The sequence below is a fragment of the Tupaia chinensis genome, unplaced genomic scaffold (genome assembly GCF_000334495.1).
Source record: "Tupaia chinensis unplaced genomic scaffold, TupChi_1.0 Scaffold000707_1, whole genome shotgun sequence".
NCBI classification, from domain to species: Eukaryota; Metazoa; Chordata; class Mammalia; order Scandentia; family Tupaiidae; genus Tupaia; species Tupaia belangeri.
The window spans coordinates 377-19,329 of NW_006160230.1; the positions used below are offsets into that span (position 1 = coordinate 377).

The following is an 18,953-nucleotide window of genomic DNA, read 5'->3' on the forward strand; positions in this document are numbered from 1 at the left end:
TCATTTTATAATTTGAGGTCTTACATTTAAGTCTTTACTTCATTTTGAGCTGAATTCTGTATATAATGTGAAATATTATATAATTTTCACATTATAAAGTCCATAATTTTTCTTCTGTATATGGATTTCCAATTACCCTAGCACCAATATTGAAGAGACATCTCCACTCCACTTAATTTTCTTGAGAACTTTGTTGTAAATTGGTTGGATGCATGCATGTGGATTTATATCTGGATTTTTTGTCTTATTGGCATAAAATTGTATTGACTATATGGAGTTTTATGTAATTTCTCCCAAATGTTATGATTCTTTTTTCTACTTTAAAGATTGCTATTGATACTTTGATAGGAATTGTATTGAATCTGTACATCAGTTTATGTAGTGCAGAAATTTTGACAATGTTAATTCTTCTAATCCATGAAAATGCATGTCTGCATTTTTTGTATGTCTTCAATATTTTGTGTGTCTTTTTTATTATTTTTTAAAATATTTTCATTGTAGAGCTCTTTTACTTCCTTGGTTAAATTTATTTTTAGGTATTTTCAAAAAATTTATTTTGTTGGGACCAGAAGTTGGCATAATGGCTATGTCACTGGACTCTCATGTAGTCAACCGTACTTTGAACCCCCAACCTGGTGACTTAAACTCACACCAGGCACATGTGCGTGCATACCCAGGATCCAGAGAGGAAAATGGAGGAGAAGGGATTGCAGTGTCGCCATCCCCCGTGTGGGGGGTGATTTCTCACTTTTGTCTCTCTGTCTTTCTGGTGAGCGTACGCGCCCTATAGCAAAAACCTCTCCAAAAGAAAGAAAAAAAATATTTTATAGCTATTGTAAATGAAATAGGTTTCTTGATTTCTTTTCCAACTAAGAATGTACAGTAATAGAATATACATAAAAAAGTACAGAAATGCTACTGATTTTCGTATGTTGATTTTTCTATACTGAAACTGCAAAATTAATAATATATCAGTTCTAAGAGTTTTTGTTGGAATTTATGAGGTTTTTCTCCATACATGATCATATTATATTTAAATAATAACTATCAGACTTCCTCCTTGTCAAATTAGGTGTCATTAATATTCTTATGTTTCCAGAAAGCATGCTCCTAGATTATTGTCTTATGCAGCTCATTTTAATTATTTCTGCAGATAAGAGAAATTGAAAATAAAGTAATTTTAGGTAAAGCATGCAGCATACACTATCATCAGATTTATTTCATGTTCCAATTTTTTTAAAGCTTTTTGCTATAGGACACATGTACTCGCAGGGCAGAGAGAGAGAGAGAGAAATCATTCCAGGGGGCTGGGGGGAGGGGTGGCCATGCCACAATCTCTTCTTCAATCTCCTCTTAGAATTTTGGGCGTGCACATACACTTGAGTTTTAAGCCATTGGGCCAGGGATTTGAACCATGGTCCACTATGTACGAATCCAGTGGCATAGATATTATGCCCTCTGTTGGTCCCATACTTTACAAAGTTATTTTACCATCTCTATAATCTACATCTTCTAAAAGATGGTTAAAATGTATGATATCAACATATTAATATCAAATACACTTTGTATTTTTCCAGTAACTGGAATATCCATGTCTCCCCTCCAATAAGACTTCTTTCTGTAAGTGACATCAGTCATCAAGGGTGCTTAGTGACAGGAAAATTTAGATACATCCCAAAAAGCATGTACAGACTTTGATGAAGAATGATAGTAAGATGGCATTCTGGCCAGATGGCAGAGTAGAAAGCCTGAACTAAACTCCTGATTAAAGTAAAACTTGGATGAAATATAGTAAAGTATATTAAAAAAGAAATTAAAATATATATTAAAGTGTATTTTTAAGCTGGAACAAAAGAAGAAATCTAAAAACCAAATGTGAAGGCACTTCAGAAAACCTAGTAGGTATGTGAGCACATAAGTTGAATACAAAGATTGAACTTATATTGACAGTGTTATAGAGTAGTAAATGAAAAACTTCAAATGATCTGGTAATAGACTCAAAGAAGTAACAAGGGAAATTTTACCATTCATTTAAGATAACTAGGAAACAAAACTAAGGACACATCTTAATCAGAAAATAATGAAATTTACAAAAATAAAAACTGTAACTTCATTAAGTGTTTCATATACAATTAAGATAAAATGTTGGGAAAAATATTAAAGATGAATAATACTTGCTACTCTACTTCGGTTAAACAACGTTGCACAACTACTTATAGAGGCAAGAACATAAAGGGGAAAAGGTATAAGTATTAGAAAAAGTAACTATCACTAGTTACAGTCTATGTAAATTTCTATAGATAAAAACCAGAAAAAACTTGGTAAATTTTGTTTTAAATTATAAAAGAATATGAGCAGCTTAAAAAATAATAGATTTTGAGGCCAGTATGTGGCATGCTAGTTAAGGCACTAGGTTCCTACCTGGCCAACTAATGCCTGAGTCCTGGACCCGGTGGCTTGCAAATCACACAAGAAGTATGTGTGTGCATGCCCAAAATTCTGAAAAAAATTTCTATTAGGACACTCTTAAAAAATTTCTAATAGAAATTTGATAATGAGAGCTAAGGTTATTAATTGTCATCCACAAAGGCTGTTATTGTACATATCTCTGCCAACAATACATAAGAACTTCTCTTCACATTCTTATTATTATTTGCCATTCTTTGATAATGGCCATTTTAACTGGGATGAAGTAGTACTTCACCGGAGCTTTGATTTGTAATTCCTTGATTAATGTTGAACATTTTTTTTTATATCCTTGATGGCCATTTGTATGTTGTTTTTTAAGAACTGTCCATTCAACTTGATTGCCAGTTTTTAAATTTGTCATTTGTTTGGGGTCTTTTTTGTTACCGTTTTTAGGTTTTTAAATTTGTTTTGCTCATTCATTGTTCGAGATCCTGCAATTCTGGGTCTTAATCCCTTGTCAGATATACAGCTTGCAAATATTTTATTTCATTCCATGGGTTGTCTCTTCACTCTGTTGGTTGTTTTCTTTGCTATGCTGAAGCTTTATAGTTGGATGTAGTCCCATTGTATATTTTTGCTTTTATTATCTATGGTTTTGAGGTCTTACATAAAAAAATATGTGCCCATACAATTTTCTGGAGAAATTCCTGTTTTATTTTTCTAGTCATTTTATAATTTGAGGTCTTACATTTAAGTCTTTACTTCATTTTGAGCTGAATTCTGTATATAATGTGAAATATTATATAATTTTCACATTATAAAGTCTATAATTTTTCTTCTGTATATGGATTTCCAATTACCCTAGCACCAATATTGAAGAGACATCTCTACTCCACTTAATTTTCTTGAGACCTTTGTTGTAAATTGGTTGGATGCATGCATGTGGATTTATATCTGGATTTTTTGTCTTATTGGCATAAAATTGTATTGACTATATGGAGTTTTATGTAATTTCTCCCAAATGTTATGATTCTTTTTTCTACTTTAAAGATTGCTATTGATACTTTGATAGGAATTGTATTGAATCTGTACATCAGTTTATGTAGTGCAGAAATTTTGACAATGTTAATTCTTCTAATCCATGAAAATGCATGTCTGCATTTTTTGTATGTCTTCAATATTTTGTGTGTCTTTTTTATTATTTTTTAAAATATTTTCATTGTAGAGCTCTTTTACTTCCTTGGTTAAATTTATTTTTAGGTATTTTCAAAAAATTTATTTTGTTGGGACCAGAAGTTGGCATAATGGCTATGTCACTGGACTCTCATGTAGTCAACTGCACTTTGAACCCCCAACCTGGTGACTTAAACTCACACCAGGCACATGTGCGTGCATACCCAGGATCCAGAGAGGAAAATGGAGGAGAAGGGATTGCAGTGTCGCCATCCCCCGTGAGGGGGGTGATTTCTCACTTTTGTCTCTCTGTCTTTCTGGTGAGCGTACGCGCCCTATAGCAAAAACCTCTCCAAAAGAAAGAAAAAAAATATTTTATAGCTATTGTAAATGAAATAGGTTTCTTGATTTCTTTTCCAACTAAGAATGTACAGTAATAGAATATACATAAAAAAGTACAGAAATGCTACTGATTTTCGTATGTTGATTTTTCTATACTGAAACTGCAAAATTAATAATATATCAGTTCTAAGAGTTTTTGTTGGAATTTATGAGGTTTTTCTCCATACATGATCATATTATATTTAAATAATAACTATCAGACTTCCTCCTTGTCAAATTAGGTGTCATTAATATTCTTATGTTTCCAGAAAGCATGCTCCTAGATTATTGTCTTATGCAGCTCATTTTAATTATTTCTGCAGATAAGAGAAATTGAAAATAAAGTAATTTTAGGTAAAGCATGCAGCATACACTATCATCAGATTTATTTCATGTTCCAATTTTTTTAAAGCTTTTTGCTATAGGACACATGTACTAGCAGGGCAGAGAGAGAGAGAGAGAGAGATCATTCCAGGGAACCTGGGGGAAGGGGTGGCCATGCCACAATCTCTTCTTCAATCTCCTCTTAGAATTTTGGGTGTGCACATACACTTGAGTTTTAAGCCATTGGGCCAGGGATTTGAACCATGGTCCACTATGTACGAATCCAGTGACATAAATATTATGCCCTCTGTTGGTCCCATACTTTACAAAGTTATTTTACCATCTCTATAATCTACATCTTCTAAAAGATGGTTAAAATGTATGATATCAACATATTAATATCAAATACACTTTGTATTTTTCCAGTAACTGGAATATCCATGTCTCCCCTCCAATAAGACTTCTTTCTGTAAGTGACATCAGTCATCAAGGGTGCTTAGTGACAGGAAAATTTAGATACATCCCAAAAAGCATGTACAGACTTTGATGAAGAATGATAGTAAGATGGCATTCTGGCCAGATGGCAGAGTAGAAAGCCTGAACTAAACTCCTGATTAAAGTAAAACTTGGATGAAATATAGTAAAGTATATTAAAAAAGAAATTAAAATATATATTAAAGTGTATTTTTAAGCTGGAACAAAAGAAGAAATCTAAAAACCAAATGTGAAGGCACTTCAGAAAACCTAGTAGGTATGTGAGCACATAAGTTGAATACAAAGATTGAACTTATATTGACAGTGTTATAGAGTAGTAAATGAAAAACTTCAAATGATCTGGTAATAGACTCAAAGAAGTAACAAGGGAAATTTTACCATTCATTTAAGATAACTAGGAAACAAAACTAAGGACACATCTTAATCAGAAAATAATGAAATTTACAAAAATAAAAACTGTAACTTCATTAAGTGTTTCATATACAATTAAGATAAAATGTTGGGAAAAATATTAAAGATGAATAATACTTGCTACTCTACTTCGGTTAAACAACGTTGCACAACTACTTATAGAGGCAAGAACATAAAGGGGAAAAGGTATAAGTATTAGAAAAAGTAACTATCACTAGTTACAGTCTATGTAAATTTCTATAGATAAAAACCAGAAAAAACTTGGTAAATTTTGTTTTAAATTATAAAAGAATATGAGCAGCTTAAAAAATAATAGATTTTGAGGCCAGTATGTGGCATGGTAGTTAAGGCACTAGGTTCCTACCTGGCCAACTAATGCTTGAGTCCTGGACCCGGTGGCTTGCAAATCACACAAGAAGTATGTGTGTGCATGCCCAAAATTCTGAAAAAAATTTCTATTAGGACACTCTTAAAAAATTTCTAATAGAAATTTGATAATGAGAGCTAAGGTTATTAACACTTTAAAATTAATAGATATAAGTTTTTAAGAAATTGTGTATAGTGAATACTAGATAAGCAATTCATCACTTTTTACTATATTTAGTAAAAGAAATAAATAGAAAATCTGACACTTTAACTTAAGAAAGCAATTATTCGTGAAAAAGATAGCTGAAGTGTGCTCCTACAACAAGCAAACAGAAGACACGATGAGACTGGGTGATTTTAGGTTTTACTTGGTAGGAAGCTCATTATAATTCTACTAAAATGTGTCTCAAGAAAGGAAAAAGGGACCAGATTCCACTGATTCTCTCTGTCTCTGTCTCTCTCTGGACAAATTAAAATAAATAAACAAGGTTAAATAAAATAATTGTTTGAAAAAAATCTAAATGCTAAAATATTATTCATTTTGAGAAACGGCCAATAAGACAGGTGTTTTAGTTGTTGGCTGAATCTATAATAAATTATACTAATGAGTTCTCATAATATATCCATTAATGTAATAATGTTATATGATATATTGATTAATTTTGTTTTCCCAGTATGGTCACCCTTTGTCTACTCTCGGTTTTAAATGAATGCCTCTGTGACAACTGAAGACACGAACTGGAACTTATTTTACTTTATTAGTCTATTCATAACAGAGAAACTTACAAGTTGCTAAGGAATGTTTCTCCTCAGAAACATTTTTCATTATTCTCTCTGAACTCAAAATCTCACTGAACTTGGTAAGCCTATTGAATTTAAAGAGAGCTTGACTTGTGTATCCAGAGGATACATAAACAGACTAAAAAGCGAACCCTATTTAAATGAGATCCACAGTAATATATACTTAAATTTGTCTAGAAAGCCGGTCTCTTGGGAAATAGCCAGATATTTAATGTAAGTTTTCCTAGATTGATTCCATTTTCAATTTTTATTCTGTGAACATTCCTTAAAATTAAGAAGGAAAAGAGTTGTAAAAACACCTCAACTATGCAAACATACTATGAATAAAAGTAAATTTGTTTAGTTGTCTTCTTCTGATAGAATATTACAACATGGTCTGGATATAGATACACTAATTATTTAACTATGCTCTTTATTACTATTATAATATTAGCAATTATCTCCTTTTCCTATCATAGCAAATTTCATTTACTTGATAATCATTCTGAATAAAAAGTATGCTTTCTGAATAACTAATTTTGTCTCTTTTATTGACTATAAAATTTTAGACTTATGCACATCCAAATTATTTTGATATAAGAATATTGTAAGATTTCTATCTTAATTAGATGCCAAGACATTTAACTCTTTTACTTCTAGAGCTAAAACAGCACTCCAGCTTTGAAACATATTTATTACTATATATAAAAACTTAAAGAAGAAATAGCCATTATTAATGTATGGAATTATTTTTAAATAAACTGGTTTGGATTTAAAGATGTTAGAACTAGAGAATACTAATTTTTACATTAGTTATAAATCAACTTTTCAAGTAGTACAAATTATTTTGATGAATAACAAGGTCTATAAACTTCTGCTTCATAAATTTTATTATGTAGGATTCTGTAATTTATGGTCATTAAAAATAAAGATTTAAGATATTAAAGATTTCTTTTTTCAGGTTAAACTTCCCAAACTTACCAAAATGGATGTTTGAAAGAACCAGTGAACTAGTTTAATAAAACAGCCAGATAGGAATTTCAAAAAAGAAAATGAACTCTGTTGTCTTATTAAAATAATAACACATTACTGTTCTACTCACCTTACTCTAGTTACAAAAACTAAAGACTAGTAAAAACATTTTAAAATTAAATAAGCTTTAGTAAGTTCTTCAATCTAAACTTACATTTTACTCATTTTATGTCATTGTCTTTTTTACATGGCAAATATATTTAGTAATTCTAAGTATTTACCAAATTTTTAGGAATAGTAATCACATTTTAGTGTCAGTATAATATCATTTCTCTGGCCCTTTATTACTTTAGTTATTAGTAAATATAAAACACATCCCTCAGTGGTGTGAAGGTTTTAATTCTCTTTCTTTTGTTTGCAACAAAACTTTGACTCACTCCTATGTCTTATATTTATTAAAGGCATCATATATATTGTGCTTAAATGTATTGTAGAAGCTAATCAGTGCATAGATTGGAAATGAAGTGATGTGTTTTTAAATCTAAACAGTAGTCTACATTATGCTAATATTATTTTAGTTAGTTTATTTATTATATAACTATTATTTATTTGAAATCAAGGTTAGCTTCTCCAGTACCCATTGACTTCATCACGAATCGTAATAGCAATTCTTGCTGGACATGTACTGAAACTAATTCTGCATGTGACCATGACTGTCAATCTAGTCCACATCTTCATGTTCTCTTGTATGAGTTTCTGAAATGTTTTATTACCTCCATTCTTGTCCCCATATCCATTTTCCATAAGAAACAGTGATATTTGCGAAGTAGAATAATATCAGGATACTTTTCTGCTCCAAAGTCTTTAGTGGCTTCCCTTCACAGAATACACTCCATCCCCTGTTGATCCTTTCTCTTCTCCTATCATTGTCTTGAATCAACTCATCAAATAGTCTCATTCTTTTTTATTTATTTTTAAGAGAAATTTTTGCTATAAGGTGCATGCACTTGTCAGAGAAACAGAGAGAGAAAAGTGAAAAGTCACCCCCCCAGGAGAGATGGCCATGCTGCAATTCCTTCCCTTCCATTCTCCTCTTGGGATTTTGGGGGCACACTCACACATGCACCTGCCATAAGTTTCAAGCTGCCAGGTCTGGGACTTGAACTGCAGTTACCCATGTGAGAATTCTGTGCCTTAACCACCATGCCACCTGCTAGCCCCAACAGCCCCAATCTTTGATCTAAGTTTGCATGTTCGGCTCATTGTTCCTTCTCACCAGAAAACGTGCTAAACATGTCTCATTTCCTCTGTCATTGAAGTTCCATTTATTATATCTTGCTCTCACCTCGTCTCTTCATTTATCACCACTTGGAATTGTCTCTTTTCTGTTCTGTTCATTGTTTATCTCTTGTCAGTAGAATATATAAGCATTAGAGAGCAGAGTCTTGGCTACCTGTTCAGTTCTAGAACCTAGAATAGTACCCACTGTGTAGTAAGTTCACTCAAATAACATATGACTGTCAGCCTACTAATAAGATTTCTAAAATTCCATAGAGTGGAAAGAAAAAAAAAAAACACTAGAAAATTAACTTCAACAATATTCAGAGTTAAAACATGACTTCGCCTGCTTCTTCAGTTATCAGACAGGAAATTTCAAGACTAACAATCTAGGTAAAGACCTTTGATGTCCTAAGGTAGGCATTTACTCTTCCTCAAAAACCAGTTCAGAGCCCTGGCTGAGTAGGAGGTATAGTTAAAACAAACAAACTGAAACAACCATAACCTGTGTAGCTTTCTCCCTGAGGAGGCATGAAGGATTTGCTCTATTCAACTTTTTAAAAATTAATTATTTCTTTAATTTTATTTTTTATTATTATATTTTAATTTGCTCTTGGGCATGTACACTCTCACTAGAGAGAGACAGAAAAAGAGGAAAAGTGAGATAACGAGGCACCAGATCTGAGACTAGAGCTGTAGCTGATCATGTGGGAGTCCAGCAGCTTAACCAGAACACCGCCTGCAGGCCTCTCTATCCAACTTTGCCCCAAGTTAAAAAGTGTGATGTCATTCTTGACTCATCCTTTTCTTTCACAGCTCCTATCTAATCCATCAGTACATTTTGATGGGTATATCTTCAAAATTTGTCTGATGTATAACCACTTCTTATCTTCACAGATCTAAAGCACTGTCATCTCTCACTTAGCTTTTTACCTAATTTCCTAACAGATCTCTAGTTCCTCAATATATTTTCCCCTTAATGGCTCAAGTCATTTAAGTCAAATGTCTCTGCTCACGATGTTCCCGTTTTCCCCTTGTTGCTCAAAGCAAAGGCCCAGCTCTCTCCAGTGACCTTCAAGGCCTGTCTTACTTGATCTCCTTCTAACTTTCTGACCTTGTATCTTAACACTTGCCCTCTCTTTTTTGTCTAAATTATACTGACTCCCTGATGGTCTTTAAACTTGCCAAGAATATCTCTTGGCAAGGGGTTTCTCTTGTCATTTCTTCTTCCTAGAACACATTCACCCTCAATCCATTTCCACTTGGTTTACTCTTATTTTCTTAATATAATGGTGAATAATATTTACCATCAGAGTAAATATAGATAGATTATAGAATATTTACTAACAAATAGTGAAAACCTCATTTAGATGTGTTATCTAGGACATAATTTAAAACAATAGATTTTCAAAATGTTTTGTTGAAAATCCAGCTGAAAAGCTTTTCTCTAAATTTCTGTAAATCTCAATTTCTTGTTTGTAAGGCAAGTAGGTATAAATAGTCACCTCATTGGCTTATCCAGGGGTTTAAGTAAGATATTGTGAAGTGTTTTCCTGGCTTACAGTAAAGGTTCAATTTGTACCATTAGTTTAACATTATTCCTGCCTAGCATTTGTAATTATCTTGAAATAATTACAATTGGTTTAAAAATGTAATTTGCACATTTTTTTTCCCACTGAAAATTACACCTTAAAAGTTTTCCTGGGGGGATCAGCAGGTGGCATGGTATTTAAGGCACTGCATTTCCATCTGACTGAGGGTGGTTCGAGTCCCAGATATGACAGATTGATGTCTCATTTTCCCTCTCTCTTTCTCAGTTTTTCTCCAGTGAGCCTATAGCACATTAAATAATAATAATAATAAATAAATAAAATTTAATAAATAATTCTTTTTTGAGATAGATTTTTGCTATAGGGCACATGCTTTCGTTGGAGAGACAGAGAGAGACAGAGGTACAGAAAGCGAGAAATCACTCCAGGGGGAATGGCCACATTGCAGTCCCTTTTTCTCCGTTCTCCTTGGGATTTTAGGCATACATGCACATATGCATTGCATGAGTGTTAAGCCACCAAGTCCAGGACTCAAAACACAGTTGACTACATGAGAGTCCAGGGGTATAAACATTACGCCATCTGCTGGTCCCTAAATAAATAATCATGTTTTGCTTTGTTTAAAAAAAAATAAAGGTTTTCTGAGACTAGACAGTGGCACAGCAGTAACACAAAGCACTTGTGTGTTGACATTCATGGGAACTGCCAGTTTACATCCACAGACCACCTTGAGAATGACAGGCACATGTGTGCCAATGATCCAGGCTGGCTGAGGCCAAGGGAGTGAATCACAGCATGGAGACACTGTAGAGGATGCTGTATCTCAGGACCAGCAGTTAGCATAATGGCTATGTTGCTGGACTCCCATTTAGTCGGCCGTGGTTTGTATCCCAGACCCGGTGGCTTAAACTCACGCTGGGCGCGTGTGCATGCATGCCCAAGATCCCAAGAGGAGAATGGAGGAGAAGGGATTGCAGCATGGCCATCCTCCCTGGGGGGTGATTTCTCACTTTCTGTCTGTCTGGCGAGCACATGCGCCCTGTAGCAAAAACCTCTCTAAATTAAAAAAAAAAAAAAAAACAGAGGATGCTGTATCTCTGACTCTGTCTCTCTCATTCATGAACTAAATAAACTAAAAAGAAGTTTTTTCATACTGATAACATGCTTTATGAAGGTAAAATATGTATGTTCTATACATGAAGTGATATACAGTAAAAAATCTTAAGTTAACTATCACTCCATCAATATAGATCCTTTAACTTCCAATTCTCATTTATGATTGCATTGTGATTCACCTGAACATTATATCCTCTTTTTATATTAAAACATTTCCTTGGGGCCAGCAGATGGCATAGTGGTTATATCATTGGACTCCCATGTGACTGACTGCAGTTTGAGTCCCAGACCCAGTGGCTTAAAACTCATGCCAGGCAAGTGTGTCCATGCCCAAGATCCCGGGAATATAATGGAGGAGAAGGGATGGTAACATAGCCATCGAGCCTGGGAGGTGATTTCTCACTTTCTCTCTCACTCACTCTATCTGTCTCTCTCTTTTTCTAGTGAGTGCACACACCCTAAGGCAAAAATCTCTAAAATGTATATATAAGATATATATTTTATTAAATATAAAATATAAGTATACGTGTGTATAAATATGTCTCTCTCTATATATGACACTTGAACGGATCTAAAACTTGTTTATGATTCATGGAATTTATCCATTGCTTTTCATGTACATACAAAAAGTTTATAGTCCCAAAATATGAAACTATCCGTATTAGGAGCTAGACAGTAGAACAGCAGTAAAATGTGATACTCTGTGCGCCTGACCCACATGAGAAGGTTCTGCGTTCGTGTCGAGAGGCCTTCCTGAGGATGCCAGATAATGCACGTGAACATGGGCTGCAGATGACTGAGGCTGGCAGAGGATCACAGTATCAAGACCCTCTCTTGGAGATGTTATGGCTCTCTTCCTCTCTTTCTGTCATTACTAGAGGAAATGAATAAACTTTGAAAACTATACATGTACCAGGTTGTCAGAAAATTCAATACATATTTTCCTATACAAAAAATTGCATCGTGACTTTTCTAATGATCCATTATTATTTTCATTTATGTTCTGGTATGAAAAACAGAAAAATATCTAGGTGAGATAAATATTTAATTAGTATGAAATGAATTGAGAATATTTATAATTATTTAATCAATTCATTACTAGCATCAGGACAAGCAATTGGGATGTCAGAAAAGTCATGATACATTTTGTATAGGAAAACATGTCTTGACTCTTCTGACAACCCAATAATTAAAGTAAATGTCTGAGTTCTTTAAATTCATAGAATTGTTAAATCATTATTTTTAACAGCAATCTACCTACAGTACATTTCTTAACTAGGAAGACTTACAAGAAACAACAGAACATCAGAAAGTATAATGAGTTGATCTTTTCTCTACAAATGAAGAGGTATAATTAGCTCTAAGTCTGCTGAATTGGTGTTCATAGATTGGAAAAGCATAGACATTGGAATTGATATGTGCAGAGACAGTGTTGTGCTCCTATGGTTTTCATTTGGTTTTATAATTTAGACCATTTATGTGAATGTAAGCCAGCCAGGAAACTTGCTGAGATATGCTCCTCAGGGTTCTCCACGTATCCATTCATGTATATGCCACACCTTACAACACGCAGGAGCTCCCTCTCACTCCAGCCAGAACTGAGCACGAGATACTGTCATATATAGAAAAGGATATGAGATGTTCTCAATAAAAATAAAATGGCTCACTGAAAAAAATAGTCATCATAACCAGAAAAAAATATAAATTTTATTTCAGCACGAAACTGCTGTAACTGATTATTTGGCAAATCTGCCTTCCTATTGTTCAGGAGGCAAAGTGGCTGACTGACCTAGTTACTCTACTAGTAGCATTCTGCAGTCATCCTCTTCATTTATATCCTTTGTACATGAAAACTGCGCTGCTGAGAATTTGATGATCTCAATATAATGAAATATAGCTATAGAGACAAGAGGAAATGAATGCATTTCATTTCTATTTAATGTGACGGTTCCCCTAATATTGTACAGAACTGGATAGATAAAAATCTGTATTACGATGACACATACCAAAGTCATATTGATTATTGTATTTTTCTAACTTTCAGTATAAAGAACGTAACTCCAAAAGTAGGAGACCCTGAGACCCGTAAAGCTATTCGCCGTGCCTTTGATGTGTGGCAGAATGTAACTCCTCTGACATTTGAAGAAGTTCCCTACAGTGAATTAGAAAATGGCAAACGCGATGTGGATATAACCATCATCTTTGCCTCTGGATTTCACGGAGACAGTTCTCCCTTTGATGGAGAGGGAGGATTTTTGGCACATGCCTATTTCCCTGGACCAGGAATTGGAGGAGATACTCATTTTGACTCAGATGAGCCATGGACACTAGGAAATCCTAATCATGATGGTGAGTGCATGTATCTTTGCATTGTAGTCTAATTTTTATACTCAGAATGCCCAAATAATTTACTACTTTAAAAACTTAAAGTATTGGTTTGAAATTCACTCTAAAATTATAAAATAATACATAGTAAGGCTTTTTAAAATGTTACAAAACAAGAATTTGTATGGATCATTGGATAATGTAAGTATGCATATGTTCTTCTGATTCAAAATTTAAAATCTTGCATTTTGTTATGAATACTTTAAAGTGAATTTTGTTGTCTACAAATTTCATTTATTAAAAGATTTTCTAGTCAGTTATTTAAGTCATGGAGTTATGCACTAAGCAAATTTCTCCTATTCTTTTTTCTATACTATATATCACTTTTTCCACTGGAAATTTAGCCCATGCTAGCATTTGTGGTGTGGCTTCTATCATATTTTTCTGTGTTAGGTTCTAGTCTATTATCACCTTTCTAGTCTATACGTTTTGGCCCCTTCCTTTTTGTCTCTCATCCATTTTATTGGTCACCCACTCTGATATGACTACATGATTTATTATCATTGTATTTCATCTTTATTTTTATAAAAAACGATTTTATGCAATTCTCTCTAAACACAACTATCATTTTTCTCACTGATGATTCTAAATACAACTATCAGTTTGCTGATGATTCTTGTATGTAAAAATAATATAAACAAATTTTAAACAGCTCAATAACTAAAAGAATGCTTACTTGATATGAGAAATACATGTTTCTTCCTAGACAACAATGTATATTTTAATTATATGTCTTTCAAAATTTCAGAGTTAGGGAATTTTAGAGTTATAATATTTAAGCAGCTATATCCATATTACTTATAATCATTTCACAGATATATTTCTTCACCATTGTAGACTGTTATTCTCCTACAGGCATGCATTACTTTAACAACAACTAATCAGCTAGTAAAACTCTTAATTCCTCCTTGATGAGTTAAGCCTAGTCATGAAATCAAGCTTTGTTAAGTTCATTAGACGATTTAGTTAGCTGGATTACTGTAATAGCTTTCATTTTTAGAACACCCAGGGTTCAATCATGTTATAGATAGAGTGAATTAGGTTGAGTTAAAATTAAAATAACATGACTTTTCAAAGAAAAGAATATAACTGGCCATGTTTCCTCAAATAAAATATATATTAAAATTATTTTTGAACTATAATTAATAATTGTGTGTGCTATAAAATTAAATTATAATTACATTTTTATAGAATTTCTTCAGAGGAGCCAGAAATAGCATGGTGGTTTGTATGCTGGACTCCTACTTGGCTAACTGCAGTTTGAGTCCCAGACCCAGTGGCTAGAAAATCATGCTGGTTCTGTGTGTGTGAATGCTCAAAATCCTGAGAGGAGAAAAGAATGGAGAAGAGAATGCAGCATGGCCTCTCTCTCACTGTCTCTCTCTGCCAAGTGCACACACCTTATGGCAAAAATCTTAAAAAAAAAAAAAATGGTTCAGAGACTAGGGACAGACATGTTCAAAGATTTTAGTATAGTGAAGGAAAAAGCCAAAAGCTATATAGTCCAAACAGCATAGTTTTAAATGCTGTCTCACAAATCATTCATTCAAAAAGCCTCTAACATCTACATTCTTTTAAAAAAAATAATTATTTTATTGAAGTTTATCATTATTATTTTTTATTTGACCAGAGTGAGAAAGTGAGAAAGCAAGCTGTCAGGTCCAGGATGCGAACAATAGCCGTATATGTGGGAGTCCAGCGCCCTTTATTTGACCAGAGGTAGAAAGTGAGAAAGCAAGCTGTCAGGTCCAGGATGCGAACAATAGCCGTATATGTGGGAGTCCAGCGCCCTTCACCACCCTGCCACCTGCTGGCCCCCTACATTCTTATTTTATATTGTAGGGATGTGAGAATTATAAGGAGTGCCTTCAGGTCAGGCATGTTTAACCTACTCTATATTTGAGCATTTGATAATAAAATATCTGCATCATGGTATTAATAATTGGGCCATATCAATTAATACATAAATCTTTTTTATAATTCTTTTTTTAATAACAGTAACTCTTTTTTTAATATTTATTTATTCATTCATTTATTTTAGATTGACCAGAGAGACACAGAGTGAGAGAGAAAGAGAGAGAGGGAATGTGAGAAAGCAAGCCACCAGGTCCAGGCATTGAACCATGGTCAGCCATGTGGGAGTGTCCAGCGCTTTAACCACCATGCCACCTGCTGGTCCCCATAAATCATTTTAAATAAAGTGTGTTTATTTTCATGAAAATCACAAAGCATTCTAATGATGTAATTTGGACTTTTTTAAGTCAAGTTTTAGAAGTATTTTAATTATTGAAAGAAATGTTTGCATTCTAAATTATAGAGAAGAATAAAATTCATAATGATAGAATTTTGCTAACACAGGCAAAACTGCACTTTTTTTTAGGGAAAAGACTTTCTTCTAAAATTCTGAACAGAGAACATTTTATTTTGTTGTAATCATGGATGAAATTGTTAAAGCTATTTTAAGTCTTTGAAGTTGCATTAATTTGGCTTTGTGGCTTCATAAGTTTAAAATTATTAAAATCCTATATGAGGAGATACATATTACATCATCTATATGTTGGACTAAGAGGTTGAAGTCTGCAATAAATAAGGTACACATCTGTAAGTGCTCTGTTTAGCTGTTTTTTTATGCATCAACCAATACTTTCTGAAAATGAACCAATATCTTTAAGAAAAAAATCTAGAGGGGAATTTGGTAATACAAGAAATGAGAATTATTTTTAAAAATTTTTATAACTTTATTTTTTATTTGTTTGTTTATTTATTTATTTTAATTTGATCAAAGAGGGACAGAGTGAGAGTTAGAGAGTGAAAGAGAGAGAGAGAAAATGAGAAAGCAAGCTGCCAGGTCCAGGACTTGAACCACGGTTGGCCATGTGGGAGTCCAACATCCTTAACCACCATGCCACCTGCCGGCCCCAGAAATGAAAATTTTTACACTGATTTGAATGTGATCTATGTTATGAGTGTTCATGTTTTTTATGATTTAAGAAATTTTCCAAGGAAAGTATATGTGTAAGAACATTCTGAAATATAACATGGGAACTAAAGGTATGCAATCAAATCGATGCACTTTGGAGTGAGAGTTTCATTAATATGTTTTATTGCCTTTTGACTTTCTCTGTGGAAGTATAACATTCTTTGCACATAGTCATATAACTAAAAACTTTTTAAAAAACACAGTTATATAGTATTCTGTTTTTCATTCAGAGAAAAATATGTCTTTATCTGCAAAATAGGAATATTTTGCCTTATGAATAAGCCTAAAGGAAAGGACTCTGCAAAATAACTGTATTTCACAATTGCAGGGGATTAGGGTGACATTCATTGACTGTTGGAGATTTAATACCATGAAGATTTACTGCTTAATTGAAATTCAAACTTTTAACCAGCAACAGCAGGGCAGCTAGGGTAGTGTCAGGCTGAAGTATTGATCATTTATCAAAAGAACAGCCTCTAGCTTCGCTTTTGGTACTGGTGAATGTGGGGAGAATTAATGCATTTGTACATCCTAGTCCCTGACTAGGTGTGAGACTATCCTTTTGTATCACCGAGATGTATGACACAATTCTAACATCTTCATTGATAAACTTCTTCTTTTCTATTCCTGGAATGGCCCCTGGCTTACTCACCTGAATTATGTTTCTTCTCTCCTGTTCGCAGCTCTTGAGCAGCTAAAAACAGAGCAGCTTGGTTATTTAGCAAAAATGCAAATGAAAGAACCTCTCGATAAGTACCCGACTCATTTTCCACAGCATATTGCTCAGCTAATGACGGCAATTTGAATTCTGTCTACCTCAAAAGAGATAAACAGTGTCTTAGGCTGCCAGTAACCCTTAATTCATGTTATCCACTTTACTATCAATTTTCTTAGAGTCATGATACCTTTTGAAAACTTGAGCTAAATATCATTACATAAATTACACAATGATTTTATTAAAATATTTACACACATACCTAATAACAAGACTAATGTTATTTTTCCAAGAGGTTTTTACTTTGTTGGTTGTTTTGTTTTGTTTTGTTTTGATGGATCAAGTTACCAAAAGACATGTGTAGTAAATCAAATAGAAAATATTTATCTTTTTTGTCTCTCATCCATTTTATTGGTCACCCACTCTGATATGACTACATGATTTATTATCATTGTATTTCATCTTTATTTTTATAAAAAACGATTTTATGCAATTCTCTCTAAACACAACTATCATTTTTCTCACTGATGATTCTAAATACAACTATCAGTTTGCTGATGATTCTTGTATGTAAAAATAATATAAACAAATTTTAAACAGCTCAATAACTAAAAGAATGCTTACTTGATATGAGAAATACATGTTTCTTCCTAGACAACAATGTATATTTTAATTATATGTCTTTCAAAATTTCAGAGTTAGGGAATTTTAGAGTTATAATATTTAAGCAGCTATATCCATATTACTTATAATCATTTCACAGATATATTTCTTCACCATTGTAGACTGTTATTCTCCTACAGGCATGCATTACTTTAACAACAACTAATCAGCTAGTAAAACTCTTAATTCCTCCTTGATGAGTTAAGCCTAGTCATGAAATCAAGCTTTGTTAAGTTCATTAGACGATTTAGTTAGCTGGATTACTGTAATAGCTTTCATTTTTAGAACACCCAGGGTTCAATCATGTTATAGATAGAGTGAATTAGGTTGAGTTAAAATTAAAATAACATGACTTTTCAAAGAAAAGAATATAACTGGCCATGTTTCCTCAAATAAAATATATATTAAAATTATTTTTGAACTATAATTAATAATTGTGTGTGCTATAAAATTAAATTATAATTACATTTTTATAGAATTTCTTCAGAGGAGCCAGAAATAGCATGGTGGTTTGTATGCTGGACTCCTACTTGGCTAACTGCAGTTTGAGTCCCAGACCCAGTGGCTAGAAAATCATGCTGGTTCTGTGTGTGTGAATGCTCAAAATCCTGAGAGGAGAAAAGAATGGAGAAGAGAATGCAGCATGGCCTCTCTCTCACTGTCTCTCTCTGCCAAGTGCACACACCTTATGGCAAAAATCTTAAAAAAAAAAAAAATGGTTCAGAGACTAGGGACAGACATGTTCAAAGATTTTAGTATAGTGAAGGAAAAAGCCAAAAGCTATATAGTCCAAACAGCATAGTTTTAAATGCTGTCTCACAAATCATTCATTCAAAAAGCCTCTAACATCTACATTCTTTTAAAAAAAATAATTATTTTATTGAAGTTTATCATTATTATTTTTTATTTGACCAGAGTGAGAAAGTGAGAAAGCAAGCTGTCAGGTCCAGGATGC

The 18,953-nt window shown here is 33.2% G+C and overlaps 1 protein-coding gene across 1 annotated transcript in view; it reads left to right on the forward strand.

Moving 5' to 3' along the window:
• Positions 1-13,222: 13,222 nt before the first annotated feature.
• MMP16 (matrix metallopeptidase 16) overlaps positions 13,223-18,953 on the forward strand; it is a gene marked incomplete at its 5' end in the record, with an annotated part of 139,819 nt that continues 134,088 nt past the window's right edge. Inside the window, one exon of the mRNA XM_006160751.2 lies at positions 13,223-13,604. Within this exon, the coding sequence (XP_006160813.1) occupies positions 13,223-13,604 (382 nt within the window). The remainder of the gene's footprint in view (positions 13,605-18,953) is intronic.